General features: G+C 52.3%; 1 protein-coding gene across 2 annotated transcripts in view; it reads right to left on the reverse strand.

The window, feature by feature from the left end:
* Window positions 1-385: 385 nt before the first annotated feature.
* The window catches only part of Cntfr (ciliary neurotrophic factor receptor), a 39,486-nt gene continuing 24,955 nt past the window's right edge, over window positions 386-14,916 (reverse strand). For both annotated transcript variants that reach the window (XM_042696080.1, XM_042696089.1), the window contains exons 4-10: window positions 13,504-13,737; window positions 7,351-7,468; window positions 7,008-7,174; window positions 5,517-5,680; window positions 1,693-1,873; window positions 1,119-1,287; window positions 386-1,026 (exon numbers count right to left, since the gene is read on the reverse strand). In XM_042696080.1, the coding sequence (XP_042552014.1) occupies window position 1,026; window positions 1,119-1,287; window positions 1,693-1,873; window positions 5,517-5,680; window positions 7,008-7,174; window positions 7,351-7,468; window positions 13,504-13,737 (1,034 nt within the window). In that variant the 3' untranslated portion in view covers window positions 386-1,025. The remainder of the gene's footprint in view (window positions 1,027-1,118; window positions 1,288-1,692; window positions 1,874-5,516; window positions 5,681-7,007; window positions 7,175-7,350; window positions 7,469-13,503; window positions 13,738-14,916) is intronic.

Here is a 14,916-nt window from a genome sequence, read left to right on the forward strand (position 1 = left end):
GCATGCACACCCTCCCCCCACCCCCCCGTTCCTACATATAAGGCCTGGCCTCCCATCATCTTCCATCTTTGTCTGGACAGTCCTGGAAAGCAGTTCTAGAGATGACACATGAAAGGAAGAGCCTAAAGCTGAGGACTTTAGCAACCCTACCCCTCTGTAGGATCAGTCTCCATGAGGACCCATTTCACACACGTTTGTTTCTGGCTATGTACTCCAGGGAAGCCTGACTTCAAGTAGTAGAGCACACTGTTCTACTGCTTTCCCATCTTCCTCAACCATCTTCCCTTTCCTCCTCCAGACCCTCCAGGGGAGGGTCATTGGAAGATTACCCCTGTAAAGTGGCTCTGCTCCAAGGACTCATGAAATGATGACGTTTAATGAGAACCCCCCCACCCCTCCCACCCCAGTATATACATCTATAAAAAATTCAAATACAGCAAGTTACCATTGAGTCAGACTAGAGGGACTGACAGGGGGCATTAAATACTGGGCGTAGGACAGGGTCAGGGAAGAGTTGTACAAAACAGGTAGGGGACTGAGGTGGGGGACTGAAAAGTATGGGCACTGGGGGGAGGGGGATGGCTGGGCCCCCCCAGCGTCAGGAGCTTATAATCTGATGGTGGCAACAGAGACCCTGGGACAGACAGGAGGCTGGGGCAGGAGGAGAAACTGGATGTGAGGGGCTCCCCTCAGGCCCCCCCCCAAGGGCTCCTGGGAGTCGCTGGCATTGGAGGATCCAGCCCAAGGGAGGGGCCAGGGTAAAGGGGGGGGGGTCTTTGGTGGGTGGGTTAGCTGCATGGTCCTTCTCCCCTGAGGGAGGGAGGAGGGCCGGCTTGGTGTGGTGGGGCTACGTATGGGACTGGACGGCAGGCCCGGGCCTGCCGGGGTCTCTACAAATTGTGTCTGAAGAGAATGCAAAAGGTTCTCCTGCCCGTGTGCAAAATAGAAACCGGGGTCTTGCAGGCTCAGCTCCGGCCTCCTGCTCCTCTGCAGGTGCTCTGGCATGTCCTCATGGGACGCCGGGCTCTGGGAAGACAGAGTAGGGGGCTGTGAGGGATAAGGCTGGGATGGAGGTTCCCCTCAGACTCTCCCTGCCTCTCAGCCCTGCTCAACATTACCAGATCAGGAGACTGCTGGCAGGAGCAGCAGCGGCAGCCAGGGCCAGAATGACAGGAACACCAATCACGAAGGGTACTGAGGGTCCTCCGCCGCTGCCCAGCTCCCCAGGGTCACAGATCTTCGTGGTGGGAGGGGGTGCCAGTGAGCTGGTGGTGCTGGTCGTGGTCTCTGGGGAACATGGAGGAAACTTAGGGCAGGGACACGGCTAAGGTGCCCACGCAGATCTAGAAGTTCATAAGGCACATTGTTCCTGCTTCCTACATCAGACTGGCGCTGCCTACCCTTGCAGATGGCTGTCTCCTTTCTCTAGTGCTCCCTGCCTCTCCCGGCAGGCAGATCCCATTTCCTGAGGGTCACTGATAATCCATGCACCCAGGAACTTAGGAATCCTACCAAGGATGTCCAGGTAACACGGACCAGGAATGCAGGGATTAGAGAGACAGATGGGAATGTGGATGCTCTGAGTACAGAGCAGAGGCTTGCACTCCGGTGGAGGCTGGAGGGAGCAGGAGAGGACCAGGCAACACGGTAGGCCATGAGGGCACAGGGAACAGAGGCAAAGGGTAGGCTCACCCGGGGTCTGGGCCTCAGTGGTGAGGTGTCGTGGTTCCTCGGTCCAGGGTGTGGCATGAGCAGCCACGCTCCAGTCACTCCATGTCCCAATCTCATTGTCCTTGGCAGCCACCTGAATGATGTACTCCTTCCCAGCATAGGCATCCGTGATGGTGTGGGCCGTGCCGTCCGACAGCTCCACCTGCAGCCAAATCATGGCATTGAGGAAGAGGGGGGTAAGATATCTCTGCAGATGAGAAATGAGGTACCCCCAGAGGAAGCAAGGACACCTCTGGGGAGAGGGGAAGGAAGGCACCCCTGGAGGGAATAAGACCTCCCGAAGAGAGGAAATCTATAAGGGAAAGTAAGAGCGTCTTGAACAGGATACTCCCAAGGGACTTCAGTCCTGGAGGAGAGCATTGAAATCTCAAAGGACACTAGGATGCCCTAGGAGAAAAGAGGAAGACTTTGCTCAGCAGCTCTGATGCTGCTGTTGTCCCAGCTACCCCCAGCCATCCTGCAAGCCCCACCCTGAGGCCTGAGCTCAGCCCTCACCCAGAGGTACCTAGGGAAGAGGGATGGAGAAAGGAAGGTGATGGTGTGTCTTCCTCCTCTCCCCTCCCCTTTCCTCAAGGAGAAGGTCCTGAGCACTGACACTGGTGTTAGGCTACCCAAGTTGAAATTTTGGCTCCCTCCCTTATTCACTAGCGACTTGGCTTCCATGGCTTAGCATTGGTATTAACCACAGTATCTACCTCTTAGGGTGACCACAGGGACTAAGCAATGGGGAAAGCACCAAACAGAATTAAGCAAGCACTGTCATCGTAGATTCCAGTACAGAGCCCATATTCCCAGATGCCTGGTACACCCACCCTCCTGGCCCCAGCTGGACCTCCCCCAAGGAGGCCTTCACGTGGTCATCACCCTGCCTAAGGCAGAAAGGGGTGGAGGCAGTCCCTGGGGTGGCAGAACAGCTGCTCCATTTCCTCCTGGAAGCATCATCATCCCACCCCAAAGGCTGGCCCCATCCTGCTGCCCCCCCCTCCAGGCTGGCCTGCCTGTCCGGCGCCCCTCCCAGGCCCAGGCTGGGCTCTGGTTCATCTCAGCGGCACCCGCTGCCTCATTAAGCCGCCTCGTAAACAGGGGCAGCCGGTGGGGGCGGAGGAGGGGGCCCCCGCTGTAGGCCACGTCTGGCTTTAGGGCTTTTTTGGTCCCTGTTCCAATCTTTCCCCCAGAAAACTGGGGTGTGGGCTACCTGACCTGACAGGCCCTGAGGACATGTGCCCACATGTGTGCATTCGGGTTCAAGCAGAGCAGAAAGTCCTCCTTCTCCCCCCAGCTCCAGCTGAGTCTGTGCTTCTGATGTAGGAGGCTCTAGTAAAGGGCAGGGTCATGCTGAGAGACATTTGGGCCCAAGCTCTAGTCCAGTAAATCCTATTCCCAGCCCTGAGAGATAGGTGGGCTCTAAAGACTCTCGTCTCCTGAAGCTGAGGGTTTAGTCCAATCTCTTCCCTCCACCAATTTCTTTTTGCTCTGCAAAGTACCCCTCTGGCTGGTTAGTCTCAGCTCTCTGAGCCCTTTCTCCCTCCTTCTTTGTCTGTAGGCCTCTATATCTGTTTTTCCTCAAAGACTGAGAAAAAAATAAAGTGGGGGGAGCAGTTCAAGTGGCTACCTCATTGGTGGGCTCATGGCACCATGCATCTAGGAATATGACCCAGGGAGCCAATGATCTGGCAGTTACAACTGCTAGACCAGACCCTTCTTGCTAAGTTGTCACTGATCCTTTAATCTGATCCCTTAAGAGAAAGGCTCCTCAATTGGCAGGAACTTAGTCACTGCCACCCACCTCACCTTGGAATCCTCCACCTAGTCAGCTGCAGCAAATATCAGACATACTCCACCAGGCCTCTTGGCTGAGTTAGGGCCAGAGCAGGTGATGCAAGGAACTCACACTGGGTCCCAGTACTTGCTTCACCCTTGTCCATGCGGGACAGCCACTGCCAGCCCTACTGGTTGTGTGTGTGTGTGTGTGTGTGTGTGTGTGTGTGTTTATGCATGTGCATGTGTGCATGCATGCTCACCATTCTGGAGCTTGAACCCAGGGCCTTGGCACTGTCCTTGACCTTTTTACTCAAGGCTAGTACTTTACCACTTGAGCCACACTCTACTTCCAGCTTTTTGGTAGTTAACTGGACATAAGAGTGTCATGGTTGGGGGCTGGGGGTTTAGCCCAGCGGAAGGGCGCCCGCCTGGCGCGCCCAAGGCCATGGGTTCGGCTCTCAGCCCTGGTTTAAAAAAAAAAAAAAAAAAGAGTGTCATGGTTGTCTTGTTTAAACTACAATCCTCAGATCTCAGCCTCCTGAGTAGCTAGGATTACAGATGTGAGCAAATCCTGGCTTGTAGTTGCAATTATTATTATAATCATTTTTTTTGCAAACACTGGTCTATATTTTCCTCATAAAATTCTAAGTGATGTTTTTCTTGCTCCCTCTTCTCAATCATACACCTTTCTCTCTCCAAGATCAAGGATAGAAGAGAATAGATTCTGTTCACAGCAAAACTTGGGTTGAAAAGAGACATAAATCAAACCAATGCCAATAGCAGTGTGACATGGAACAGGGCTAGGATGTGCCTTAGACCACACATGTTCTTGCCACATGTCGGTGTGGGGGTCAGTTTTGCACAGTACAGGCCAGCGCATGGTCTTGGCATGTCAATCCCATGCATGAATGGAACATGGTTCCTGCTGGGAGCTGTGTGTGTGTGTGCATGTTCCTGTGTATGTGTGTGTGTGTGTGTGTGTGTGTGTGGTGGGCAGTGTGCCAGGTCCACTGCAAGGCGTGTGCGCTGCAACGCGCAGGACTGCTGCCTGTAGCTCGTTAGCGGGGGAGGGGGGCTTGTGAAACTAGACCCTGGTTATTAGCGATGCATTAGGCGTGGGCAGCTGGCCAGGCGGGAGGGACTCCGGACTCTGTAAAGGAACACATGAGCGTGTGAGCAGCCTTTGTAGGGGCCAGGCCCATAACCTGGACAGGCACCCAGGAATCAAATTACTCACTTTAAAGGCCAGACCAGGAGTGGGGGGACATAAGAAGATGAGGATAAGGAGACTGGAGCCTGGTGAATGTAGTGGGGGTACAAGTTGAACCCCAGGAGGCAGCCTAGCTTGCCTCATGAAGCACCCTTACAACCATAATCCTAGCTCATTCTTCGTGACCCACACAGAATACCCACAGCCTGATAGGCCTTGGATTCTCAATATGAGAGTACCTTAATTATGCCAAAAGCCTCTAGCTGCTCTCCAGAGCTCTTCTAGCTTGACTCCAGACTGATGGTCCACTGTTGGTTTCCCTGCCCAGGCCACCACCTGACTTATAACCTTCAGTTGATCTCTAAGCTAGTTCTGCCATTGGAGCCTGGATGATAATCATGGCTTGAGTTCATTCCCCAGATCAAGCTTGAATCCAATGCCTGCTCCTACCCCCTTGGGCTCATCTGTGGGCTCTTGAGGACAGAGACAGTCTTGCCTGCTAGGACTCAGCACATCCAGATGCTGGGCCAGAGTATAAAGAAAAATGTTTGGTCAGGGCTGACAGGTAAAGAGAGGTAAATATTGTTCACTACGTTGGGGTGCCATAAAGCCGGATATGTTCCTATTGTATTAACATAGTTCGCTGAGATTCCGTAAGGGTACCTCCCTTGGCACTATCTGTTTTCCCAGGCCCACCTGGTCCCTTTCACTGGGTCCCACACTAGAATGCTACCACTTGGGGCATGGGTATTCCTTCTGCATCTGATTCAGATACCCAGGATCTGGGAGGGGCAGGGCAGGGCAAGGCACTCACATGCTGCCATTGGTCCAGGATGAGGGGCCGGTAGCGCAGAAAAAATTTGAGAGGAAAGGATTCAGGATCAGGCCAGGTTGAGGGAGTCTGCCATGTCACCTCCAGACGGCGAGGATTGCTGGGCACTGGCCGGGCTACCACATTTTCTGGAGGATCGGGCTTCACTGTTCAGGAGATACAGATTCTTAATGCACTAATCTCTGAAAACAAGTTCAGATTGTCAACCCCAACCACCATGTTGATCTGTTCTATTGCCAACCATTGTCATCATCATGGCCACTATCCTTCTCTGTTGTTAGTTCTGACAATCACAATGTATGTATTCATTTATTTTTACTTTTTTGTTGGTCTTGGGGCTTGTTACTCAGGGCCTGGGCACTTTTCCCTGAGCTTTGTCAAGGCTAGTTAGCTCACCACTTTGAGACACAGTGCCACTTCCTGTTTTCTGGTGGTTAATTGGAGGTTGGATTTTTCTGCCTGAGCTGACTTCGAACTGCCATCCTCAGATCTCAGCCTCCTGAGTAGCTAGGATAACACAGGCGTGAGCCACTGGCTCCTGGCAACAATCACAACTTTAAAAAAAAAAACCAAAACATCACCTTCCTTCCTCTGCCATGTCCATCATCACTAATGATGGTCACTATAGCCAAGGTCGCCGGCTATCAATACTTGACCTCCTTTGGAAGTCTGGGTTTAAGACAGTCCACAGTTGTTGCAGTTCTTAGCTAAAGGATGCTAGGTATTGGATGAGAGCATCTAAAGGTCCAGTTCATATAGCAATAGTCTGGGTGGGGATCTAACTATGGAGTCTGGGGAGACAATGGCCAGGCTGGGCTTCTGATGAAGGTAGAACTGAGGAAGGCAGAACTCTATCTGGAAGAGTGCAGAGACCAGGAGAGGGCCTGGCTGGGATGGGAAAGATGGCACAGGATCTGGCCTGGGATGAGGTAGGAGCAAGCAGAGCCTTCCTGGAATAGGGCAAAGGCAAGCAGAAGGTCTGGCTGGGATGGGGAAAGGGGGGTGTTCAGGGAGAGATCCGTATCTGTCCCAGTCATGTCTCCTGTTCTGACACCTCATTCATCACAGGCCGTAAGGAAGCTATTAGCATGGGTTAGGGGGGAGGCTGCAGCTGTGCAAGGGTCTGGCCCAACCTGCCCCCCCACCTTATAGTATGCTCTGGGATCCACAGAGATGACAGAAAGAGCTGCTAGTAACATTCACTTACACGGTCACAGGTGCGTGTTACACATGTGTGTACATGTATATACAAACCACATAAACCAGTGTGCAGGCATGTCTGTTTTATATATATATATATATATATATATATATATATATATATATATATATATATATATATATGGCATACATGTGAATATCCCCACCCGTGCTCATGTACACCTCTGACAAATTTCCACTTATATACTCCCAGTGGAAGGTGCAGTAGGGATACTCAATACAATGCCCCCCCCCCTTCTCTACTACACGCACCAATGGTGAACTCGTCAAAGGTGATAGCCGTGGCGTTGTGACCCAGGGCATTGCTGACACTTATGGAGACCTTGTACTTGATGGTGGAGAACAGGTGCATGTATCTGATGTGACAACGGTTCTTCAGGGCTGGGTCCTTCTCACACACCATACTTTTGGAGCCATGCCTGGGAAGGAATAAGGGCCAGGCATTATTACCAACTCAAGGATCAGATAGGACGGGACAGGCTGGGGAAAGGTCAAGCCAAAAGCTGGACTTGAGTCAGGACTCAGGCAGGGCATGATGGGGAGCTGGGGAGGTCAAAGGTCAGGGTTGGAACTGGTCACAGGTGCTGCTACTCACAGTACAGTCACATTGAAGATGTTGGGGATGTAGGTGGGGGTGGGCAAATGCCAGCTGCAGTAGAAGCCCTTAGGGTAAGTGTTGGAGCGGCAGCTGAGCACAGGTTCCCGCGGTGGCACTGAAGATGAAGACAGCAAGGTCAGGGCATTCTTGGAGCCTCTGGTCCTCTGCACTCGTGTGGGGACAGGTGGGCCCCAAAGCCCCAGCTCTCCCCGCCTCAACCCATTATCGATGCCAAAGGTGGGGGGTGAGGGCTGTCAGCGAAGGTCTGAGGCTTCCCAGGCCACAGAGAGCCAGATGTTTAATTAAAGAAAAACAAGGGCCTGTGGAGGAGCACCCCCCCACCTGCTCAATGAAGGCAGGAACTGTGGGGAACAGGGGACTGTGGGCCTCAGCTCATCAATCACAGGATGGAGGTGATGTCGGGGGGAATCCGTCCTAGCCCACAGCCCCTGCCACACTATGTCCACTCTCAGGTCTCGAATGGGTCTTCTGACTTCTGGGCTGACTGGGTATGTTCTCTGGGTAAAAATCACCCCAGGCCTTCCCTCAGTGCAGTCAGAGACATCAGGATGGGTCTGGTGGCTACACAGAGTGGCAACACTTGGGGGCTGGTCATGTGCACGTGTATCTAGATGCCTGTTTCGCACGTGTATCTAGATGCCTGTTTCGTGCATGTCTACATGAACAAGTGATTGGTGGCAGAGAGGAGCATTCGTGATTTGTGTGTGCATGAGTGTAGCTCTCGAAGGGCATGTCAGCGTATGATTGTGTGTATGTATGTGCACACGTGTGCATAAGCGCCTGTTGGAAGGAAGCTGCTGTTTCCTTGGGGTGTTCCTCCCCCTCCTCCACCACAAATCCCCTAAGAAGCCCATGACATGGCCAGCAGCTGCTTTCACTCTGGAATAAGACAGCCCAGAGAAGGGGAGGGATCTGCTTAGACTCACACAGCAAGCCACAGTTACCAACCTACTTAGGAAGTCCTTTCTGCTGTCTAACCACACTTTTTGCTGCTGTGAGCACTTGGCTCAGCTGTCCCGCCCTCAGGCATTGGGCAAGGCGTGAGGACAGGCAGCTCAAGTTCCTGGAAGGAGGCTGCTCCTGTGATCTGACCCAGGCAAAGAATGTCCGTCTGTGGCTCCAGGGACACTGACACCTCCCTTCTGTGCCCCCCCCTCCCCGCCTGACAGGTGGACAGGAAATGGGAGGGGGCAGCTCAAGGAAGGGTGAAGAGGAGTACATGTCTATGCTTGTGGCGTGGCCATGGTGACACACGGAGAACTGTGGGCTTCCATCCATGAGGGACACGTGATATGGAGGGACTGTGGTTGTGTGGACACATCCTCTGTGTCCTGTATGTATGAAGCTGGGGTGTGTCGGGGAGACTGGGCCACAACCCCTGGACTCCAGATCTGGCTTTGCAGCATGAGAGATGAGGGGCAGAGAGGCATCAAGAGTGCGTCAGTGGAGAGCAGGTGGAATGGCATTGCTGTGGGCAGAGGCGGAGCCACTCCCCCAGCCTGCAGAGCAAAGCCAGGCACCAGCTCAGACCCCACAAGGGCGCTCTGCAGTCTTCCCACTGCTGCCTGTCTCCCTAGGAAGCCTTCGTGTTGTGCTGGTCTCCCTTCCCTATCTGCCCACGAGTATCAAGCTCTGCCTGGGGGTGGGGTGGGGGGTGGCCAAGGACACAGGAAGTGCCTTCTGGGGGCCTGTGGGCCAAGCCAGAGTTGGCAGTTGCTCCAGGAGGAAAGGACATTCCGAGGTCGGCCGAGAAGCCTCACTCCCCCCTCCTGCCGCCACCCCCCCCTTGCCCCCACTTCAAAGGAGAAGGGCGCTGGGGGAGGGGGTGAAACTGCAGAGTCAGCTCCCTGCTGCCCGCCTGGGACTCTGGAGGGCAGAGCAGGCCATGGCACTGGACTCACAGGCCCCCTTCCCGGCTGGCTTCCCCACTGACCAGTCTCCTCCACTCTTCTCTGACCCTCCTCCCCTTCAGACTAGTCTCCTCTTTAACCTCCCCCCTCAAACCAGTTCCCCTCTCTCACTGGGCAGGTCACAGGGGGTGGGGGGGGTGGGAGATGGGGCTTTGTCTGTCATCTGGCTACTCCTGCCTGGCCCTGGGCCCTAAGCAGGGAAGGGCTTGGGTTTCCTGACAGGGACCAGGTTTCTCAGAGGGAAAAGGAGGAAAGAAAAACAAAGCAAAGGAAGAAAAGGAGTGACTTGCTGCAGCTGGAGCCCAGCTGAGGGGCCGGGTGGGTGGAGATGGGGGTGCTGTGAGAGTGCAGGACAGTGGAGATCAGGAAGCCTGTGGTGAGCATGGTTGTGAGTTGTGTGTCGGGGGGGGGGGGGGGGGGAGGTTGTTTTTAAGGCATTGTGCTTGTGCAGCACTATGTACATCTCTGAGAGACTTCATGGGCCAGACTCTGAGCAGCCATGCAACTGGAAGACACTGAATGGCTGTTTTGTGTAGCTTGGGGTGAAGTTGTTCAGCTGCAGATTGTCCTCAGTGACTGGTGATGTGCTATACTGCACATGAGACACTGCGTATTTGATGGAGCTTAAACCTGAGCATGTTTTTCAAACTGGGTGTGGGAAGATGCTCTAAATTCCCAGCATGTCCACACACTGGAGCTGGACAGTCTCGCCCTGTGAGAGGATGTTAGAGGGAGCATGGAAGCAAAAGCTTGTACACGTTCATATCACAAGAGCACTCTCTGGGCAGACAGGCATGTTCTTAGATGCCCAGGCATCCTAAGTTTCTCCTGGTAGGGGTTCCTGAGATGCCTAAGTGACTGTGTCAGGGAGTCCCATGTGGGGCCGTGTGTGTGTGTGTGTGTGTGTGTGTGTGTGTGTGTGTGTGTGTGTGCGCGCGCGTGTGTGTGTGCCCCTGCTGGCCCGAAGTTTGTTTGTTTTCCTCCTAATTGGCTTGTTTTTCCATGTCCAGCCCACCAAACCGCATGTTTTTCCTTTCATCTCGCCAGCCTGCCTGGGCTGGAGCCCCCGGCACGCATGAGGCCTGCCCGCTGGCCCAGAGAAGAGGGGGGCAGGCTACCCACACCCTGGGCTGGGCCAGCTCAGGCCAGGGCAGGGTGAGGCAGGGTGACCCTTTGGCTCTAGCCCTGCCCACACCACACCCACACTCCTCCTCCAACCTGGCCCTCACTCAAAGCCCAGGGCTCTTCTCAACTTTACCTTGTGGCCTTCCTGGAGGCATCCCAAGTTCTGGACTCTCAAACACCCCTTCCGGCCCCCTACTCATGATTTCTCTCCAGTCATCATCAGCCACAGTCCTCTCCCTTCCACTCGTTCCTTCCCAGCCAAGCAGGGCTAGGGAGGAAGCAGTGCTGAACCAGTGTGGAGTTTCTATCCTGACCACTCTTAAAGAAAAAAAAATTAAATACTGGACAAGAAACAGTCCATTTAAAATTATTTTAATCTCTGGTTTGTTTTAGCTTAAAATCAGAATGATACTGAATCAGCAGTGTCTGGTAAACAAAACGATGCTACTAAAAGGAACATTGTGATCCTGTTTCCTAATGTGGGGGTCCTTTCGTCACCCTCAGTAGGAGAGTCCTTAGAGCTGTATAAGAATCTACCTGAAGGCAAGAAGGTAAACAGGGAGGAAGCAGTGAGGGACCTCTCAGGCTAAGGAGACTTCCAACAGAGTATCATTATGACCAGGTTCCCTTTGAAACATATGCACAAAAACAACTTACAGGGCTGGGAGGGTGGCTCAGTGGTAGAGTGCTTGCCTTGCAAGCATGAGCCCTGGGTTCCATTCCTTAGCACCACATAAGCAGGGAAACCCAGAGTGGTGCTGTGGCTCAAGTGGTAAAGCGCTAGCCTTGAGCTGAAGAGCTGAGGGACAGCGCCCAGACCCAGAGTTCAGGCCCCACAACCGACAAAAAAAAAAAATCTTACATATTTAGTATAAATAGTAAATAATTTTTGGTCTGAATGATCCACAAGTCAGAAGTAACTTAGTCCTGTTTTCTGGTACCTGGCAAGAAAGATAATTTGATATTGAGTGTTGCCAAACCCAGTCCCTTGTTACTAATATAAAATGACTGAGATGATCGTGATTAATATCCCCTGTTCCTCTGACCAGGACTTTAGAAGGAAATAAGGCAATGAGAGATAAGTACCTGTTACAAATGCCATTGGCAATGCATGGCCAGTCTTCCCCTGAGGGGTGAGGCTTAGAGAGTAGTGAGCACTGTATCTAAATGATCTGGGCTCTGGTCACGACAGGGAAGCTGTGAGTATGACTTGCTGTTAGGGATTATAGACACTTTAAAAGACCGGATTCCCCTCCAGCTTCTTCTCAAAGAAGAGCATAACATCAGGAAAAGAGTCCTAGGATCATTAAGCAACTATCACTGCCAACCTTATCCATCTGGAGGACTTTGGGGAGCCTAGCTGAGAATACAAGGGTGTGAATGACTGGTGGATGCTAAGATGGCCCCATCCTTCTTCCACACACTGAGTAAACAGCCTTGGAGCTAAACTAACTGCTTCACTCATGATGGACTGACTCCCCATGGTGGGCAAGGGAGGATTCAGTTAAGCTGGTCCTGCATTTCTTGATATGACCAACAGGGGTCACTCCACCCTTGGCTTGCAACTTGAAGAGCGTGAATGCCATCTCTTCAATTCAAGCACATTTCCTTGAGGAAAGGTACATCCTACCAAAATGTATTTTTTGTGTATCTCATTCATTCCCACTGGTGGGTCAGTACTTTGTGGGCAACTCTTCAGTCTAACATCTCACAGGGTTGTACAGTCTCTTGACAATGGACAAGAACCTTTCAATGGGTCTAACAATGGGTCTGTCTGGGGGACAGATCCTCTTGTCTCCTAGGTAGCTTCCAGAGAACAAAAGGAACTATCTTTCAGCTGTGGGGTAAAACACACCCAAATGTAACTAGCCCAGAGGAGCTTGAATCTTTGGCTCAAGAGTAAAGGAACAGGCTTTCTGAGTATTTATTGCGTTAGTGGGTGCCTCTGTCAATGTTTATTTCATCATTATGCCTTCTTTAAACCACTTTCCTAAATCATACTACTTACCTGGTCTTCTACCTTCCTACCAGCTCTTCCTTCACTCTTTTTGTGGCTCATTTCTTTTCATCAATCCTTTACATGAGGATGGTCTTCAGGGCACAGTTCTAGGTCATCTTATCCCACCATCTTTCCTTTGCCCATCTCACCCCTCGGTCACAGTCATACAGTTGACAACCGCCCAGATGTCTATCTCCAGCACAAGCTTCTCCCTTCACCCTAAACCCTCTCATCCACTTACTACCAGTCACCAAGTCCCAATTGTTCCCCAAAGACTCTCCATCCACCGTATCTGTGGAAGACATCTATGGAGCTGCAATTTCCTTGCCAACTTCTACAGTAATTTGCCTAAGAGCTTTCTTTCTTTCTTTCTTTCTTTTTTCTTTGTTCTATCAAGAAGCTTGACCTCAGGGCCTGGACGCTATCCCTAAGCTCTGTCTCTCAAGGCTAGCACTCTATTACTTTGAGCCACAGTTCCATTTTTCTGGTGGTTGATTGAAGAGTCTCACAAACTTTCCTGCCTGGGTTAGGTTTAAACAGTGATCCTCATATCTCAGCCTCTTGAGTAGCTAGGATTACAGAAGTGAGTCACTGGTGCCCAGTTTATCTAAGAGCTTTCTCCAGTCACCAAGGCCTGCTTTGCCTGCTGTAGTATCAGGCCAAACATTCTGGGGAATTAAGGCACCACCTCCCATGTCAAGAGAATCCTTCCACAAATAATGGCAGGAATGAACATACAAAAATTCCAGCTCCTTTATGCCTCTGAGGTAAGCCTTCCTTCTCTGTACCCAGAACTCCTTCAAAAATACCTCTAGCTGTCAAGGAACATCATCTTAATAACTCATGCACTTTGGCTAGCTTAGCTTCTTTTTTCTAATAACTTTCCCATTCCTTTATGGAGTTTTCATCGCCTGTCAAATAAACTGTTTGCCTACAAATTCTCATCTTTGGTTATTCTAGCAAACCTCAGATCCTAATGAAGCACATCCTCTTTTCCTCTCCTGCCTCCTACTCAAAAGAGAACTTGATTTGGTCTAGAGGTCTGGGTGTGGAGGAGGTTGAGAGGTCATAAAAGGGGTCAGGGGCAACACTTACAGCCCACATGTAGCAGGACTTGGTGGTGCAGGTGCCAGGAGTCACGGTGGAAGCAGGCATAGAGACCACTGTGGCCCAGTTCCAGGCCACGGAGCACCAGCTGAGAGCCGTTGAGCAGGTCAGGGGTCAGATCCGTCCCATTCACCCGCCACGTCACAGCTGCATCCCAGTTTGCTGTTCCACAGGGCAGTGTCACATCGGAGCCCAGTCGCTCATACTGTACATGGGGTACCTCTGCAGGGGTAGGGGGGCACAGGACAAAATTTACAAGTCAGAGCTCTGCCTAACAACCCCTGATGCAAGTGCGTAGATGAGACTCTGTGAGAGTCACAGAGATGTTCTGTGGCTGACCATGTGAGTGTCCATAAGCCTATGAAGGTGGGCTTGTGCAAAACTCTGTAGCTGTGCAAGTATGCAGGTTTGAGTGTTTTCATTTTTGTATGTGTGTACATGTACAAGGGGGCTGTGTGTGTGAGAGAGAGAGAAAGAAGGGGGAGGGAGAGAGAGGGGGGAGGGAGGGAGAGAGAGAGGTTGGAAGGATCTAGTCTCCAGTGGAAATCCAGTTCTCCTCCAACCTGGGTCTACCCAGTCCCTGAATTCTTCAGAAAGTTTCCTGATTCCTATGATCCTCTTGCTACTAACAAGCTAGCCCCAGCCACTAACATGTTACTTAGGCAAGTTGGTGCTGAGGGGTGCCACTCACTGTCTGTCTGACTGTCTATCTCTTTCACCCTCACCTCAACTCAATTCTGCCCAAGCCCTTCTCACTCTCTGCAAGAGTTGGGATGAAGGGAGACAGGGCAGGCCTTAAAGTGAGCTCTAGGGAACTCCTGGCAGCTGTCAACTCTGCAAGGCAAGAACTACTTCGGGGGTTAGGAGGCTGGGACTGAATGAATGCTCTGACCATTCCTCTCCTGCCCCCAGGAGGGGCCTGTCAGAGCCAAAGCAAACCTCAGCCCTGGCCTCAGCAACCCAGGCGTGATGGACTGAGCCCAGGAGACTGGAGACAGAAGAGTGGAAGGGAGCACCTGTCCAGAGGCAGCGCCAGGTGGGGGAGGCAGCAGTGAATGGGACAGAACAAGTCAGAGAGGCAGATCCACCAGCCGCCGCCATGAGGTAGGCATGAAGAGCCAGTGACCACACACACACACACACACACACACACACACACGCACACACACACACACACACACACCACGCGCATTTCTCATCCTGCCCCCTGAGCCTGGAAGGACAGATGCTTCCCTCATCCCAGCCAGATCTGTGGAGTGAGGGTGGGAGGGGAAAAGGGAGAGGGAAGGGGCAGTAAGGGGGGCTGCGGGATCCCTCGTTAACACTCGCTCACATCTCCCCTCCAGAGAGCCACCCCGCTGAGTTGGGGGATTTTCAGAGGCAATTCCTGTTAACGAGCCA

This window comes from Dipodomys spectabilis, unplaced genomic scaffold, assembly GCF_019054845.1.
Source record: "Dipodomys spectabilis isolate Male_0828 unplaced genomic scaffold, ASM1905484v1 ptg000006l, whole genome shotgun sequence".
Lineage (NCBI taxonomy): Eukaryota > Metazoa > Chordata > Mammalia > Rodentia > Heteromyidae > Dipodomys > Dipodomys spectabilis.